The sequence below is a fragment of the Oncorhynchus clarkii genome, chromosome 12 (genome assembly GCF_045791955.1).
Source record: "Oncorhynchus clarkii lewisi isolate Uvic-CL-2024 chromosome 12, UVic_Ocla_1.0, whole genome shotgun sequence".
In the NCBI taxonomy this organism is placed as follows: domain Eukaryota; kingdom Metazoa; phylum Chordata; class Actinopteri; order Salmoniformes; family Salmonidae; genus Oncorhynchus; species Oncorhynchus clarkii.
The window spans coordinates 40,651,718-40,670,987 of NC_092158.1; the positions used below are offsets into that span (position 1 = coordinate 40,651,718).

General features: G+C 41.5%; 2 protein-coding genes across 2 annotated transcripts; both read left to right on the top strand.

The window, feature by feature from the left end:
• Positions 1 to 1,448: 1,448 nt before the first annotated feature.
• Positions 1,449 to 8,763, top strand: LOC139422467 (5-hydroxytryptamine receptor 3B-like). Its single transcript, XM_071173636.1, has 8 exons — positions 1,449 to 1,643; positions 1,926 to 1,970; positions 2,990 to 3,099; positions 3,883 to 4,052; positions 5,936 to 6,093; positions 7,451 to 7,661; positions 7,867 to 8,076; positions 8,498 to 8,763. Exons 1-8 carry the CDS (start codon positions 1,449 to 1,451, stop codon positions 8,761 to 8,763), a joined length of 1,365 nt encoding a protein of 454 aa, XP_071029737.1.
• Positions 8,764 to 10,663: 1,900 nt separating this feature from the next.
• LOC139423205 (5-hydroxytryptamine receptor 3A-like) lies at positions 10,664 to 16,230 on the top strand. The gene is made up of 9 exons (XM_071174941.1): positions 10,664 to 10,733; positions 10,894 to 11,057; positions 11,164 to 11,208; positions 11,488 to 11,597; positions 11,859 to 12,028; positions 12,806 to 12,966; positions 13,163 to 13,373; positions 15,247 to 15,483; positions 15,917 to 16,230. The coding sequence occupies exons 1-9, from the start codon at positions 10,664 to 10,666 to the stop codon at positions 16,228 to 16,230; spliced, it is 1,482 nt and encodes a 493-aa protein (XP_071031042.1).
• The last annotated feature ends 3,040 nt before the right edge of the window (positions 16,231 to 19,270 follow it).

The window sequence follows — 19,270 nt, forward strand, 5'->3', positions numbered from 1 at the left end:
ATGTGCAAGGAATCTTTAGTTCAAGCTCATTTACTGCATTTTTACTCAATTTAAAAACTCTAAAATGGTATTTGGAGAAGAGAAAAAACAAGCAAAAATGACCCCAGCTTCCTTCACCTCAGTCGACAAGGAACATAACATTCTACAAACTCTACTTTAGTAAATCAATCAGCAGCTATGCAACTAGCCATCTACAGCCATCGTTCACCTCTGCACTGCCACAATACCAAAGGAGTGGGTCTGCCTCACTCCTTAAAACAAGTATCATCTTACCATGTTAATAGAATATCAATACAGATGCCACTCAAACTTTCCCACACAGGTCCATTTACTGTTGAAAGCGAGTAAAGAAGAGACATCAAACTATCCAGAATACATTTCAGAACGAAAAGAAACAGAAAGAAAGGAAAATTACTTTGAAGATCATCTGACATTACAACATTTTGAAGGGGAGATTTAGGTGTATAAAACTGATTGGGGATCTGCAACTGGTTGCTCAACATGATATCCATTCTCTGGCTTCTACTAAGCTCAGGTAAGATTTACTCACAGTTTTCCTCTTCTACAATCAGTTTTGGATTAAATATCCATAAATATGAATTAAATAAAACATTAAAGACCAGTTTACCAGTCAGTGCTATTAAGAATTGTCTACATGAAACAAGCAACTTTACATTTAAAAGATGATTGACATGTTATTGCAAATGTATGACTTAATGGAACCCTTCTTTGAGCTTCCTATCCTGTAAATCCAATTATATGATCACAGGCAGTCCATCCCTTTGAATCTCAGTGTTTTAACTAACTCTGAAACTAGGGTTGCAAAATTCCGATAATTTCCTCAAAATTCCCAGAAATCCTGGCTGAAGGATTCCTGGATATCCTGTTTATTCCTTCCTGATTCCAGGAATATTCCAACTGGGATTTCTGGAAAACCTGGGAATTTGGGGAAAGTTACTGGAATTTTGCAACCCAATCTGAAACAGACAATTATTTTTCATGTGAGACAGATAAATCAAGATTTAATGCATGGATGGTAAAATACATTTTATTTAATAATAATCCGTTTCTTCATTATGTGTAATATACATGTTTTTCATTCTTAGTAGTGGAGTTAACCATTGTGGAGACATGTCACAATGTCTGTAAACGTAGCACATTGAATTAATGGTCTTAAATTAAAATTTGTGACACAATAATCATGTTGAGAATAGATTATACTGTAAATTATCAGGTAGACTTTTGTCATATACAAGACGGACAGGGTTTGCATTTTATTTGATAGAGATAGGGTTGCTCAATTCAGTTAACTTTCCCAGGTTTTCCAGAAATCCCAGTTGGAAGATTCCTGGAAACAGGAGGGAATAAGCAGGAAATTCTGAATGCTCCAACCAGGATTTCTGGAAAACCTGGACAGTAACCCTATATATCAATGAGTTGAATTTCAGATGATTGATTTACTACTTGACTTCCATTCAGCCCCTCTAGCTGAACAGGTAGCAGATAAACCCAAGAGGTCTGCTCTGAACCAGCTCACCAGGACCCTCCTGCGTAAATACGACTGTGGAGTGAGACCTGTTCAGAACTGGACCAGACCCACGCTAATCCACATAGACCTCATACTGCAGTCGGTCCTTGATGTGGTAAAGAAAAATAACTCTATATGGCCTCATCTAAATCCTTCATTATTTAAATATAAAATACAATACAATTACCTGCCATGCTTCTGGGAATATGTAACACAAGAAATGAAAACATTGTAAAAATGATCATTTAAAAGATTAACATTTCAACATTTCATACAATTTGTATGAAATGTTAATCTTGTTTCAATAAATACATTTTGACCATTTGTATTTAAACATTTCAATAATCTGCCCAAACAATTTACACAAAAAAATATAATACAAATCTACTTTTTACAGGATGGAAAGACCCAGCAAGTAACCACAAGCATTTGGTACCGGCAGGTTGGTATGAATTGTCTTCTTCTATTGGTGTTAATGATAGTCCCAAATGGTTTTGCTTGTCAGCAATCAAGTCTTCAAGATACTGTATGTAACTTTAAAAACATCTAAATACGCATTTTGAAAGTTACATATATTGAAAACTTGATTGCTGAGAAGCAAAACCGTTTGGGACTATGTCAACAATGGACGAATGAAACAAATACCAAAAGGTAGTTTTTGGGTGGAATTTTCCTTTAAGGACTGGGGAGTTTTTCAGGATAAAAAAATAAACGGAATGGAGCTAAGCATAGGCAGAGTCCTAGAGGAAAACCTGGTTCAGTCTGCTTTCCATCAGACACAGAGATGAATTCACCTTTCAGCAGGACAATAACCTAAAACACAAGGCCAAATCTACACTTGAGTTGCTTACCAAGAAAACAGCAAATATTCTCAAGTGGCTGAGTCACAGTTTTGACTTAAATTTGATTGAAAATATATGTCAAAACTTGAAAATGGTTGTCTAGCAATGACCAATTGACAACCAATTTGACAGAGCTTGAAGAATTTTGAAAACAATAACAGGCAAATATTGTACAATCCAGGTGTGCAAAGCTCTTAGAGACTTACCCAGAAAGACTCACAGCTGTTGTAATCACTGCCAAAGATGATTCTAACATGTATTTGAATACTTACGTAAATTAGATATTTCTGTATTTCATTTTCAATAAATTTGCAAACATTTCTAAACACATGATTTCAGTTTGCTATTATGGGGTAGTGTGAAGATGGGTGAGAGAGAAAAAAAGATGTAATCCATTTTGAATTCAGGCTATAACACAAAATAAGTCAATGGGTATGAATACTTTCTGAAGGCACTGTATAACATGTCTGGAAGACAGGGAGCCTGCTTCAGCAAATGCAACTTCAACCTTGTTTGGCATGCAACAATTGTGTTGTTGAATGCCAAAACAGTCATGTACCCATCTGTCATGTACTTCATATGAATGGTCTTGTGATGCGTTTCCCGTTTGTGATGTCAGATCTGGACCGATGAGTTCCTGGTGTGGGACCCCGAGGAGTTTGACGGGATCACTGAGATCTCCCTGTCCTCTGATGCTATATGGGTGCCCGATCTCATCATCAGTGAATTGTAAGATTTGACACCATCTGTATTCCTGTTCAAATTGCATAACATGTCATTGGATTACTCAATACCCCCACTCTTCTCAGAAATGTTAAATATTTGGCCTTTTACTTTAAAATGACAGACAAGTGTGCTGACCCTAACATGCTGACCACTCGTGCATTGAAAAATACATTTACACATACATGTTATTAAATCATTGCATTCAGGCGCTAAAGTAGAACTTGGTTCTATTTGTGATGCTTGATGCACTGCAAGTCCCACCTCTCCCATCTCCTCACCTATGTGGGTTATTGAAAGATGAACTGAGGTCCACACTCCAGTCGGTGGTGGTAATGCACCTTAGAGTTGGTTGCCAACCACCATATAAAGTCCAATGAAGAAGAAGAAACCTGAAGGAGGAGAGATTACTAGAAACAAACTCGGTTTACCCTTTTATCTGTGGATTAATTGTCGGAGTAGAGGACCTAGTGCATTTCAGGCAAAATAACAACACAATGTTTATATCCCAGGACAAATTAGCTATCAACAGCAAGCTAGTTCGCTAAATTGCCATAAATGTTTGCTTTTCGACCTGTCCCCAAATTAATATAGTTGATTCAGAGTTTGTTTTCATATTTCAACCTGCGTGTCCTGATCGCGTCTGGTGTGGATGGACAAAATTAACATGCACACAATGGCACACACGCGGTCTGGTCAGCATGTTGGGGTCCGTGTCTCATGTTCAACATACTGTAAGCAGCTGGAACTCCCATCTTACCCATAAGTCTGTGGTCTTCCCCCTGTTAGTGTGGATGTAGGGGAGTCCCCTGCCATCCCCTATGTGTATGTCAACTCGTCCGGGATGGTGAAGAACAACAAACCCATCCAGGTGGTGTCTGCATGTGACCTGGAGCTGTACGCCTTCCCTTTCGATAAGCAGAACTGCACTCTGACCTTCCGCAGCTGGCTTCACTCAGGTTAGCCTAGAGAGAGAGATGTAAACATGCTAACGTAGCTACCCAGTCAAATGACCACACATCTGGATCTGCACAGATGGATGACGTGGCAGTAACACACAATTAGAAATGCAAAATAATAATGGAATATATTTTCATAGACAAAATGCATGCATTAGGCTATCATGCATACAGTATTTAGTAAATTACAGTAGTTAGTCATTTGATATACACGGCTCAAAAAAATAAAGGGAACACTTAAACAACACAATGTAACTCCAAGTCAATCACACTTCTGTGAAAACAAACTGTCCACTTAGGAAGCAAAACAGATTGACAATAAATTTCACATGCTGCTGTGCAAATGGAATAGACAACAGGTGGAAATTATAGGCAATTAGCAAGACACCCCCAATAAAGGAGTGGTTCTGCAGGTGATAACCACAGACCACTTCTCAGTTCCTATGCTTCCTGGCTGATGTTTTGGTCACTTTTGAATGCTGGCGTTTTTTTCACTCTAGTGGTAGCATGAGACGGAGTCTACAACCCACACAAGTGGCTCAGGTAGTGCAGCTCATCCAGGATGGCACATCAATGCGAGCTGTGGCAAGAAGGTTTGCTGTGTCTGTCAGCGTAGTGTCCAGAGCATGGAGGCGCTACCAGGAGACAGGCCAGTACATCAAGAGACGTGGAGGAGGCCGTAGGAGGGCAACAACCCAGCAGCAGGACCGCTACCTCCGCCTTTGTGCAAGGAGGAGCAGGAGGAGTACTGCCAGAGCCCTGCAAAATGACCTCCAGCAGGCCACAAATGTGCATGTGTCTGCTCAAATGGTCAGAAACAGTCTCCATTAGGGTGGTATGAGGGCCCGACGTCCACAGGTGGGGGTTGTGCTTACAGCCCAACACCGTGCAGGACGTTTGGCATTTGCCAGAGAACACCAAGATTGGCAAATTCGCCACTGGCGCCCTGTGCTCTTCACAGATGAAAGCAGGTTCACACTGAGCACATGTGACAGACGTGACAGTCTGGAGACGCCGTGGAGAACGTTCTGCTGCCTGCAACATCCTCCAGCATGACCGGTTTGGCGGTGGGTCAGTCATGGTGTGGGGTGGCATTTCTTTTGGGGGCCGCACAGCCCTCCATGTGCTCACCAGAGGTAGCCTGACTGCCATTAGGTACCGAGATGAGATCCTCAGACCCCTTGTGAGACCATATGCTGGTGCGGTTGGCCCTGGGTTCCTCCTAATGCAAGACAATGCTAGACCTCATGTGGCTGGAGTGTGTCAGCAGTTCCTGCAAGAGGAAGGCATTGATGCTATGGACTGGCCCGCCCGTTCCCCAGACCTGAATCCAATTGAACACATCTGGGACATCATGTCTCGCTCCATCCACCAACGCCACGTTGTAGCACAGACTGTCCAGGAGTTGGCGGATGCTTTAGTCCAGGTCTGGGAGGAGATCCATCAGGAGACCATCTGCCACCTCATCAGGAGCATGCCCAGGTGTTGTAGGGAAGTCATACAGGCACGTGGAGGCCACACTCACTACTGAGCCTCATTTTGACTTTTTTTAAGGACATTACATCAAAATTGGATCAGCCTGTAGTGTGGTTTTCCACTTTAATTTTGAGTGTGACTCCAAATCCAGACCTCCATGGGTTGATAAAAATTAGCAATGGAAATCAAATTTATGTGATTTTGTTGTCAGCACATTCAACTATGTAAAGAAAAAAGTATTTAATAAGAATATTTCATTCATTCAGATCTAGGATGTGTTATTTTAGTGTTCCCTTTATTTTTTTGAGCAGTGTAGTATCAAATCAATAGCAGGTCATATTGACTGAGTGTCATTAAGGCTTGTGTCATTAAACTCCGTCCCTTGACCTTTACCATCGTGTATGCAGTGAAGGAGGTGAACCTGACACTGTGGAGGAGTGCGGAGGAGATCGCAAATGATCAGAAGTCATTTATGGACGATGGCGAGTGGGAACTGTTGTCTGTGCCCTCCCGCTACTGGCATCTCCGCCTGGACGACAGAGACTACGCCCACATCCAGTTCAACGTGTGTACCTACCGTTTACCAGATATCTCTTTTGTTTCCCTTTAGATACTCGATTTGAATGAAAGTAATTTAAGGAATACAAATATGACCTATACGTCTAGAGCCATCTGTATCGACTTACACAGCAATGCATATCCAGCCAGTCGGTAAATATAGAATATGTGAATAGGTGTGATAGTGGGATTTTCTAAATGGCTTGATGTCTATGCAACAAAAAAAGTACACACTTCTCTTGTGGTGAGAATGTGACTGTACAATGACAACTAAAGCAGATTGAGTAGCGACAGTAGTTTTTTTGCCATCCCATCCTCCTTGTCCTCCTGCTGTGAGGAAGTTAAAGGGATCAGCCAGGGCTTCACAGACGGGATTAAGCGCTAATGCTAATAGATGAGGCTGAGGCGCGTCCAGCATGCTGAGAGAGAGAGAGGCACCATAATGAGGCTGTCTCTGTGGCAGCTGATCAATGGCCGTCTTGTTCTGCCAGAGAAATGGGCTCTTGGCCCGGCACAGGTGGGTCTGAGAAGATAGGCTAGGCAGGGCTGCTGTTCTACATTCAGCTCAGAAGGGCACTTAATGATGGATTGTCTATCCAGCAGGACTTCTTGGGTTACATTTACACTATGACTCATTGTAAAAGTGTTTGTTGAGGGGATGTGTGTTTTTGGGCACCGAAGGAGAATAGGAGGGTAATACTATAGAATAGAGTTTTCTTGTGGGTTCAGTTGAGGAAAGTGAGTTGAAATCAATCAAAGTCAAATTCGCTCACTCTTTCCCGCTCTCACTCTTCTCCGCTCTTTCCCGCTCTCACTCTTCTCCGCTCTTTCCCGCTCTCACTCTTCTCCGCTCTTTCCCGCTCTCACTCTTCTCCGCTCTTTCCCGCTCTCACTCTTCTCCGCTCTTTCCCGCTCTCACTCTTTCCCGCTCTCACTCTTTCCCGCTCTCACTCTTTCCCGCTCTCACTCTTTCCCGCTCTCACTCTTCTCCGCTCTTTCCCGCTCTCGCTCTTTCCCGCTCTCACTCTTTCCCGCTCTCACTCTTTCCCGCTCTCACTCTTTCCCGCTCTCACTCTTTCCCGCTCTCACTCTTCTCCGCTCTTTCCCGCTCTCACTCTTCTCCGCTCTTTCCCGCTCTCACTCTTCTCCGCTCTTTCCCTCTCTCACTCTTTCCCGCTCTCACTCTTTCCCGCTCTCACTCTTTCCCGCTCTCACTCTTCTCCACTCTTTCCCGCTCTCACTCTTCTCCACTCTTTCCCGCTCTCACTCTTTCCCGCTCTCACTCTTCTCCGCTCTTTCCCGTTCTCACTCTTCTCCGCTCTTTCCCACTCTCTCTCTCCATCTTGCTCCCCCCCACTGGTCAGGTGTTGATCCGCCGGCGCCCCCTGCTGTACGTGGTGAGTCTGCTCATCCCCAGCATCTTCCTCATGGTGGTGGACGTCATCAGCTTCTATCTGCCGCCCAACAGTGGCACCCGTATCACCTTTAAGACCAGCATCCTCCTGGGCTACACTGTCTTCAGGGTCAACCTGATGAACGAGATGCCTGCCACCACCATCAGAACACCACTCATAGGTATCCTACACCAGCTCCTTTCCTCATCTTTGTTTTGAACTTTCTCTAATATTGTTTGACACACCAAGCATGCCATTCATACCCAGCCATGGCCAATGCTTTGTGAAATGTCTTGAGACATATTTATGAAGACATCTTGAGACATGTCTTCCTTTTCTAACAGGTATTGTTGAGGTGTTGTTGTTTGGTGTTCTCCATCCTACAGGTGTGTTCTTTGCGGTCTGCATGGCGCTGCTTGTGCTGAATTTATCCATCTCCATCTTTGTGGTGAAGCTCCTCCACCACAACGAGAAGGAGGTCAAGGAGATGTCAGTGTCCGCCTGCCTCCTCGACAAGTACGGCTCGTCCAGCCAGACCTTCCTCGAGAGCAACTTCACCTCTGTCAAAACGCTGGTTGACGTGGATCAGTGTGGGGGTGAGGGAGAGGGGTGAGAGGGAGGATGTGTTGTTGAGAAGCTTTGTATTTCTAGGTCATAGGACATAAGAGAGTGACTAGGTATGAGAAACAAACACTTAGCAGGTGGTTGTTTTCCTAACTTAACACAGATTTACTTACCTCAGATTTCTGATTCCCTTTCATTTGTAATGGCCAGCTCTGACACGTTAACATGTTGACAACATCTCTAGCTTTCTCTGTGTTAACATCAAATGAATCATATAAATTCTACATCTTAACAGTATGTCTACAAATACACCTAATAATTTACCTTGATTGCGATGTAGCAACAAAATCTTGTCTTTGGGGTAAAAATAGATATGTTCTCTTTGGACATTAATTTGTCCAACCCCATCATCACCCTTTATCACCCCACTTACAGTTCATGTTGTCCCTCCAGGCTATGAGTTTGACCTGGCTCCAGAGGAGGACATACTGTCCCTGAGCGAGCTTCAGGAGAGTGCTCCACGGCTGGAGAGGCTGCTCCAGGAGGTGGTGGCCCTGCGGCTCTACCTGCAAGAAGGGGAGAGTGACGATTTGGCCCAGGCCGACTGGGTGGCCCTCTGCTGCAAGGTGGACATCCTTCTTTTCCGAGTCTACCTGTTCATCCTGGTTGTCTACACCAGCACTCTGCTGCTACTGTGGGCCAGCTGGAGCTCTGCATGAGGAGAGGAGGAATTGTTGTTCAAATGTTATCGGCATGAGGAGAAAACATTTTATTGCAGAAAAATAAATATTTGTAAGTCTTTTTAGGGTTATTGATGAGGGCGACTTAATCCCCTTTCTCCCCTTTTTCTTTTTATACTGTAGCTAGAAGCGATTGAGTGAACACTGTATTCCCATTTACAATTGGAAGATGGTGCCCATAAATCAATATGGGCTGATGTATTAACATATTCCTTCAACTGAAGATCTTCATAAAAAGATATCTTACTCCTATTCTCCGGGCACATTCCGCAACGTCAATGTGATGTTATTCCACATTAACTTGAATCACCATGCTCCCCTGAAACTCGTACCAAATCAATAAAGCACATTCAAAGCTTAGGCAACTGCATTCCCTGTTGGTTCACTGATAGTCATAAAAAGACACATGAGCTACTCATAAAACCCTTGGCTGGGAACAATCTTTGTAAATAGAATTTTCACTTGAACAGCAGACATTTTTCTTTGAGCAGATCACATTACAACCGGTTGCATGGACACCTCTGAGTTGAGGAGAGAAATTAATAATGGTTATTGTTTGCTGTAATGTTATGTTGTAATGTTATGTTGTACATTCATACTTGTGATGTAACTTCTTATTCCCCATCATATCAAGCAAGTCCTGTTGCAAGTTTTTTTTATTTTATCAAATGTGGCTCTTGGTTTGATTGTTTATCCTGTTTTTAGCTGGTGTTATACAGGGATATAGATGTTTTGGAATCATATCAAAGCCTCCAGCCAGTACAGTGAGTAAAAGTTTATATCCAAGAAAATGCCTGGTTTGCTCTTAATACACCTGTACGCTTTTAACATAGCCTGCAATGTTAATCCTTAATAAAAGAGACTACATATTTTCAAGTGTTTTTGTGTGTGTCATAAATTGACATTATTTTTCAATAGTATTATCTCGTCCAATCACACAATAAAAGTCATAAATTCAATGTTGTTGTAGATTTCAGTACGTGTTTCCCCTAATTAAAAGCATGAGCTGGCGCACACCCAGAGAAAATTATTTAGTGTAATGTCATTACCCTGAAGAAGGCACAGTGATGCTGAAATGTTGGCGTTTTACCAAATAAATTACTGGGAGTTAAATATAAGTGTGCGACTCTATTTTTTATTGCATACAGTATGTATTTCCCCAACATACACAGTTTAAGATATCAACTGATTTAAATGATAGGCTAACCTAGTGAACAAAATGAACAAAATGATGTCTAACATCAGTATCAAATGTCAGTTCGGTCTTGTTAGTGAGAGAAGAGAAAACCGATCTGCACTTGACCTCCCATATGCCAATGTTGAAAAGCAAGCTCAAGAGAAAATAGGCCTATGCTCTTCTGTATGTTCAGGAAATCAATGTCTTAACACAGTTGTAGGTTACATACAACTAGATCATAGACTTGGTCTACATCATACTGTGTTTTGAATTTTATAGAGATCAATAATTTCCCCACGGTATGAAAGATATATTGAGGATTGAGTTGAAGGAAAAATGCCAATATCCCACATGAAACTTGATCCAGACATCTGGCTACACGATCAGATACTGTAAATAGTATGATTGCTCGGAGTTATCTGCTCAGGGCAGGTGGTGACATAACCTCCACTGCTTCCAATCCCCATCATCAAATTAACGATAAACACACCCTCATATTCATAGTTACATCAGCTGGCTAAGCCAGCCTTATCCAGAATGCAGGAAACCTAATTTAACTAATATATGATACAGTAGACATTGGGCTACAGTCAACAATCCTGAATATGGGTCTCGGGCGGCGCCAGTTGACCGCTACATCTCAAAGCTGAGCGCTGCTCATTATTGGCAAGCTTAAGGCGGTGAAGTGAAACTTTGGTCACAATGAGAGTTTCAGCACTCTGGACAGCGCTGGTCTTGCTTCTGATTCAAGGCACCGCGAGAGCCTGCACAGGTAAATCATTCCATATAGGCTGTGGCGTTTTTGACGGAGGTTGCTATTTTCTATAGGCTAACACAACATAATAATTGTACAACCCTTAAGATGTTGCATTTTAGTGGATAGCATTATGTTTAAATCCATATGCTGTAACAATGTGTTTTACTTGTTTTAGTCAAGAAACTGAGCAATAATACCGGACGCTTTGCCAATGCCACCTTGGTACGCCTCTCCGAATACTTGAGTGCTGGGTACAAGAAGGGTGTGCGACCCGTGCGCAACTGGCGAAATTGCACAATGGTGGCCATCGACCTTATGGTGTACTCTATCCTCAGTGTGGTATGCCGTATAAATCACATAGTAGAAGAGTTCAGTATACTGAGATAGGCTACACACTATGTAGATCTTCACTATTTCATCTGTGTGCTGCTGTGTTTTACAACAGGATGAGAAGAACCAGGTTCTGACAACATATATATGGTACAGGCAGGTAAGACATAACTATTTGTAACAGTATAATAACTATTTCAACTAATGGATTTTGTTGAATAAACATTTCCAAGCATTTAAAACATTCCTAAAAGTACAGCAGAACATTGGATATCTTCACCTTTGGACATGTATCAAACATCTTATCAGAGGAACTAGTTAGTTATAAGCCTTTATACAATACTTATTCATTCATTATTTCGTGATTAATACTAGACCATGCTTATTGCGCTTATGCTATAACTCTGTACTAGGAAATAATGCTACAAGTCTTTATCAGGAATGGACAGACGAATTCTTGGTATGGAAGCCAGAGGATTTTGATGATGTGAATCAAATGTCCATACCAACTGCGAATGTGTGGGTGCCTGACATACTAATCAACGAGTTGTAAGTAGCCTACAGTGTTTCGTTATTGTGGGGGTAGGACAACGCATGAGGCCGTACAGATAACATCATTTTAGTCAAGTAAAATTATGTATAAAAAAGTATAATTTATCTGCTGATGTAAACTGACAAAATTGGATACTTTGATAAAGCATTACTAAAGTAACATGTAAAGTGTGACTTAGCCTACGCTAAAATATTAGTTGTCTGAATCAGCCACAAACATCTTTTTGCTTTGAGTTGTTGTGTTTCGTAATCTCTCAGTGTGGATGTGGGGAAGTCTCCGGACATTCCCTATGTGTACGTGACCCATTATGGACTAGTGCGCAACTACAAGCCTATCCAGGTGGTGACCGCCTGCACTCTCAACATCTACAACTTCCCATTCGACGTCCAGAACTGCAGCCTGACCTTTCAGAGCTGGCTCCATACCCGTAAGACATGTGTTATTTAGTTGTATAGTAATTTGCATGTGAGGTAAGGCTTTTCAACTGCACATACAGCAGTGGTGGAAAAAGTACCCGATTGTCATACTTGAGTAAAAGTAAAGATATCTTAATAGAAAATGACTCCAAGTAAAAGTGAGTCACCCAGTAAAATACTACTTGAGTAAAATACAAAGCATTTGGTTTTAAATATACTTAAGTACCACAAGTAAATTGAATTGCAAAAAATAGACTTAATGTATCAAAAGTAAAAGTATAAATCGTTTCAAATTCCTTATATTAAGCAAACCAGACGGCACAATTCTCTTGTTTTTAAAAAAAGTTTACAGATAGCCAGCGGCCCACGCCAACACTTTTGGAAGTCAAGGAAAATGTATGGAGTAAAAACTACATTATTTTCATGTAGTGAAGTAAAAGTTGTCAAAAATATAAATAGTAAAGTACAGATACCCCCCAAAACTACTTAAGTAGTACTTTAAAGTAAGAATGCCCTTTCATGCCCTCACTCAGTCTTAGTCTTAGTCCTCTATTGTTTTGTTACTTCCATCTTGATAGTTTCTGGAATTAGGAAGTACAGATGTAATTTGTCTTCTCCTTTTGTTTCAAAATAACCTCAATATAAATGTATTCTATGTCATCAGTGCCAGATTCTACATGCTACACCATTTTCACCCCGCTGAAAAACTAAAAAATGATCTGTGGCAGGGTACAGTTGATAATGTCCATTACATAGCCCACTGGTCTCTGTCTCCTCTGTGTCTGTAGTTAATGACATCGATCTCAAGCTGATGAGGAGCGCAGAGGAACTCAAGGTGGACAAGAGTGTCTTCATGAACCAGGGGGAGTGGGAGCTTCTTCACGTCCTGTCTAAATACAAGCGCTTCAGTCTGGACAACATTGACTCCTATGCAGAGATGAAGTTCAATGTGAGTATGCATAATATAATCATTCATTACCTTGTATTTATGTATTCAAGACAGGTTATGGAAAGATATTATTTGGCAAAGACTGACATAGTCAAGTAGAAGAATGGTTAGGGTTGCAAAATTTTTGTTGCAAAAAACTTTCATTTATGTTAATTACTACTCTATTGATGATGATGATCATGATGAACGTGATCAGGTGGTGATCCGACGCAGACCTCTGTTCTACACTGTGAACCTGCTGCTGCCCAGCATCTTCCTGATGGTGATGGACCTGGTGGGCTTCTATCTCCCCCCGGACAGTGGAGAGAGGGTGTCCTTCAAGATCACCCTGCTTCTGGGATACTCCGTCTTCCTCATCATCGTCTCTGACACGCTGCCCGCCACCGCCATCGGGACGCCGCTCATAGGTCAGATAGAGAAATGCACAGTGGTTGGAAAAGTACCCAATTGTCATACTTGAGTAAAAGCAAAGATATCTTAAAGACTCAGTGCAGTCAAAAACATGATTTACCTGTGTTTTATATACATTTTCATACTATGAGGTTGGAATAATACCCTGAAATTGTAAAAAAGACGATAATGCTCTTTTAGTGTAAGAGCTGTTTGAAAAGCCTGAAATGTCAACCTGTTTTGGTGGGAGGACATTTTGGCCTTCCACGATGATATCACCATGCGGTGAAAGAGTTCCAAACCTCTCTGCCCAATAACGGCACATTTTCTGTATTCCCCACTCAAATTCTTGCTTGAGAAATTGTTCTTAGCTAAGAAGCTATTTGTTTATTTTTTACAATTTTAATTGAAACAATCACAGTAGCTATTCCATCCAGTTGGCGATCGACTTCCATGCAAATATTCTAAAATATGCATAAATAAAATATGCACATTTTCCCGCCAGTGGTGTTTCCACCAAACAAACTTGTTGTGGATAAATCAGTGCGTGATAACGTGGAGCACACAAAATGTAATTTTCCGTTTTCTTGTACCGAATAAAAATAGAAAGTTCAATGTGTTTCCATCGCCTTTTCAACTCAACTGATAGCAACAGTTCGCAGATACAGTGCGATTAGGCTGTGCGGGTAGGCTAGTATACATGATTATGGATAATAGTGAGAATATTTGTCAAATGGCAGTAAAGCATCAATCTTCATGTCACCAGAATAAGACCCTTGATATTTATTGGAAATGAGCATCAAGCTCATCACCATGCACTTTCACCACCTTGTGAAGTTCATCACTTATTTAAATCTGTAGACTAATAAACTGCATGGTTTCCCCGAGCCATAGTTGGAGGACCACACAACATATCGTCTCGTGACTCCAAGTTTACTTTGATATAATGGTTATTACGTCAATATTTGCGCATAAAGGTATTTCCACCACCATTTCTCGCATAAGTAATTTTTTACAGACAAAAAGAGTCCACCATGTCGGACAAACAAATTATCTGTCTGTATTTATAAAAGTGTACCGAAACTTCCGGTTTCCATCACAGCTGTCCTGATTTTTTTACATTTTTTACCGTATGACTTTGCTAGCATAAAAACTGCAGATGGAAACGTGGTTAGAACTTTAATAGAAAATGACTCAAGTGAAAGCCACCCAATAAAATACAACTTGAGTAAAAGTGTCAAATTATTTGGTTTTAAATATACTAAAGTATCAAACGCAAACGCTATAAATCATTTCAAATATATTAAGCGAACCAGATGGTTGTTTTGTTGTTGTTTACAGATAGCCAGGGGCACACTCCAACATAATTTACAAATGAAGCATGTGTTTAGTGAGTCGTCAGATCAGAGGCAGTAGGGATGACCACATGTTCTCCTGATAAATTCATGAATTTGATAATTTCCTCTCCTGCTAAGCATTTGAAATTAAAGTACTTTTGGGTGTCAGGGAAAATATATGGGAGCAAAAAGTACATATTTTCTTTAGAAAAGTATTGGAGTAAAAGTTAAAAAAAAATATAACTAGTAAAGTACAGATATCTCCCAAAAAATACGTGAGTAGTACTTTGAAGAATTTTTACACCATTGGAAATGCAGCTGGTGCATTTGTGGCTCAGATTTGTCATTAAGGTTGGGATTGCAAGCTTGAGTAAGTGGTGAAGGACTAATGTTTGTTGGGGCCCTGGTCAAAAGGCCCTGATCAAAAGTAGTGTACTACATAGGGATTAGGATGCCATTTGGGATGCACATATACTACATAGGGATTAGGATGCCATTTGGGCTGTACCTTGCAGTGTGCAGAGGTAATATCGATCTTTCCTTCTCTCTCTAGGTGTATACTTTGTAGTGTGCATGGCCCTGTTGGTGATCAGCCTGACAGAGACAGTGTTGATAGTGCGACTGGTGCATAAGCAGGACCTGCAGCCCCACGTACCCCAGTGGCTCAAACACTTGGTGCTGGAGCGGGCCACAGTCCTCCTCTGCATCCGCAACAAACACAGCCTGTGCTCCATGCTGTCCAGGGACTCTGACCATCTGGGCCACTACAAAGAGAACAACATCAGTCCAGGTAATACATCTACAGGAGGGTTGGGTAGGAAGAAGGGTATGAAAGAAGGGGCAGGAAGGAAGGAAGGGAAGGAGAAAGGAAGGGAGGGAGAGGGACAAGAAAGACCTGGGCAGTAGATCATGGTGAGCTGAAGGATCTAAGGCACTATAGAATTCTCTCTCTCAGCTGTATTCATTGATTGAAAAAAATACAGCAGCATTACGACACCTATCGTAGAGCGAGAGAGAGAAAAGGATACAAATATACATTTACAGTTTTGTTTTCCCACTTTGGAAATAGTCAATATACGGTACAATGTCTCTCGTTTTGAGCCAATATATACATTTAGCTCCACAAGCTCAACACAACATTGGATACTCAACATACAAATAAATAATGTTATATGACCCCCCCCCCCCCCCCACACACTCTCTCCCTGTGTGACCCCTTGCAGCTCGATGCAATCACCACCACCACCTTCACCACACCTGCGAGAGTGGCCGTGGTGGCGGGGACATCATGGAGCGGGGTCTGGGGGGCCTGTCTGTGGTGCGTGACAACATGCCGCCCGTCATGGACAACATCCTGCAGGAAATCTCATCTATCCGCGGCTTCCTGGAGAAGAGGGACGAGTCCCGGGACATCGCCAAGGAGTGGCTGCAGGTGGGCTACGTGCTGGACGTCCTGCTCTTCAGGGTCTACCTGGTGGCCATGCTGGCCTACAGCATCACCCTGGGGACCCTCTGGTCCGTGTGGCAGTACGCCTGAGGGCCTCACAGTGGAGGAGGGCCTGACGGTGAAGGTGGAGGGCCTCACTGTGGAGAAGGGGACCAGAGGGCTAAAGCGTGCCTGATACAAAAGCGTTTTATTGAGGTCAATCTATTTAGTTGAGCCTCATGGTGGAGGTAAAGTAGGGGGTCGTTTGAGTCTGGGGTAATTCTCGGGAGTAGAGGAACGAGGGGGAAGATGATAGATTGGATGTTGGTATAGTTTACACTCATTTCCCTTAGCCGGTTGCCCCTTTCTAACACTGTCTATCTTACTGCTCTGTGTATTGTTCAGGTCTTGATTACCTAGGAAAGGCCTAAAGAACTGTTGAAAAAGTTCAGATATTGTATCCTTTGTCAGCATACAGGTGTATTTATATTTGTTTATTTGGATCCCCATTAGCTTTTGCAGACACAGCTACTCTTCCCGGAGTCCAGAAAAAACACAACACATGACAAGTGACAAAACACTGATAGACAAGGACAGTCACACACATTTAAAATACAACGAAATACTCACAGTACAACTACAAAATAAAGTATGCTACTTGATAATGGCACAATATTTCATGCATTATTCACTTCTTTTCAAAATCATCTACTAATGTGTACCAACAGCTGTATTGATGTGAAGGAAACCATATCTTTATAGTAGTCGACATGGTACCATGCACATAAAATGAATAAATATGCCATACCTTAGATTTTGTATGTCCAATAATGTTTAATATAGTTGGGGAGCAATGAGCTCCCCTGCATATTTCCTGTTTTTTTTATATCTCTTCAAGCTTTATTTACTTATGGAGGAGAGGTTTTGCGATTTGCTTGCACTTGCTTTTAAATGGCATAGTCTGTATATTCCAAGATCAACTTCACTCCTTCAGTTAAATAGTGTTAATATTGTTAATAAAATATACGAAACATATAACATCACATTTAAATAGATAGAGGATATTAACTTGTGCTAAAGTAACTGCAATACTCGTTCACCTGGTGTTCACTCTGACATTATGAAAAGTGTGACTATTAAAGTGAGTTATGTTCCTTATATGCATTATGTTCCTTATATGCATTATGTTCCTTATATGCATTATGTTCCTTATATGCATTATGTTCCTTATATGCATTATGTTCCTTATATGCATTATGTTCCTTATATGTAACATTGCCTTTAAAAGCTGCTTGGTCTCCAAGCACGATTGGATTGAATCCTGTCTGTCATCATTATATCGGGATACAATGATGACAGACGGGATTCAATCCAATCGCCCTTGTAGGCCAAGCAGTTTTTAAAGGCAATGTTACCACGTTCCCCCCCTTGCGGAGAACGCATTCAAGGAAAACGCTGCAGATGTCGGCTCAATTGGAAATTGCCTTTAAATGTCAAGTGGTCTATAGCGTGGTTTTGAATTGAATCCTGGACACAGTTTGTTTGTTTTAAGCTTTTCCGTTGAAGGTCTGAATTTCCTTAATACGGCCAATGTCCACATTTAAGTGGAAGGTGAAAATAAAGTAATTGTCGGTTAGGGTTTAAGGCGCCATGGAAGTGACTACAATACACCACACTAACCACAGGGTGGCACAGTAGTTCTCTGCCCAGCACTACCCCCCCCCCCCCCCCCCCCCCATGCTCTAGTCCAGCTGTGGTATGGGTATTATTAATCCCTCCCAGGGATGGCCCTAGCCCGCAGACTGACACTAATGTACTAATCGTAAAGATTTTGGCCTTACTGGAAAATACACTCGGCGAGTGTGCCCTGATAGGATAAATGCCATTGACACCCTACATAATTAAAGCCTAAAACTGTTCCACAGTTAATGGGAGCATCGATCCCAATACAATCAATGAGGATCCAGGCTGAAGCGGGCACTGGGTCTGGGCCTTTTAGTTCAGTACTCTGCCTGGCTGGCTGATACAGACAGAGGAAAAAGACTATGTGCTTGTCACTCAATAGACAGTTAAAGATGTACTCATAAAATGGTTTAGGGATACAGTTGACTGTTTTATTTCCCCTGGGGGTTGATTTTTAGCTATAAAGAAGTTTATCAGTGTGAAGCTTGGATAAGAACATCTCTGAAATGTCTGATATGTATAAATTGTGTTTTAATGACTCCTGCTATCACTGTTCTTATTCTGCAATTCTAAAACAAATGACAGTAAACATTCCGAAATGGTAATAAAAAACAACACAGAAAATCTTATGAGTATTGCCATAAATACGCATGATCCCAAACGTTTAATAGCTTGTCTATTTTTGGGAAAATAATTCAGTTAAAACCAAATAGGGTGGACTGGGGCTGCACAATTCTGGTAACTATCAATTTTACACAAATCCTGTTTGAAGAATTCCAGATTTCCTGATTATTCCCTCCTGATTCTGGGAATCTTCCAACTGGGATATCTTTCAAACCTTTTACATTTTTTTTTAGAAAGTTAACCGAATGTTTTATCCCTACATCTGACTTTAGCCTACCATCTATACAAATATACGATAGTACACCAAATCAACACTAGAGGGACCTATTACCAGCATTAACCAGTACTACACCTAAGGAGTGCAGGAACACATAGAGGGACAAGTCATTTTCACACCAGTGTTACTAAAACAATGCAACAGGTAAGTTAGTTCATAAGACAACTCCAAATTGAAATGAAGCTATAGACCTCTTGTTCTGTTATCATCTCCATAAAGAACATCTTTAAATAAACTACAAATAAAAAATTGAAGCCTCAACTTTTTTGTCATGCATTATAACTTCATATTGTGGCCATTGAACGTAACTTTTTAATCCTCATCCAACACATTCACCAACCAGTTCAGTGATTACAAAAACCATGCAAAACTAGATCTACCACAACAGCAACAACATGAACAACACAGAACAGTTCAGTTCCATGTTGCTCAGGTCGCTTGCTGTATTACAGTAAATTTACAGCGGCAGTCATATTGTTTGGCTCTCTCCTCTCCTGGCTGGATCAATGCCTGGGGTAGGGGGAGGTTAACGCCTACAGGCCAGGCTTAGCTGAGAAAACAATCCAG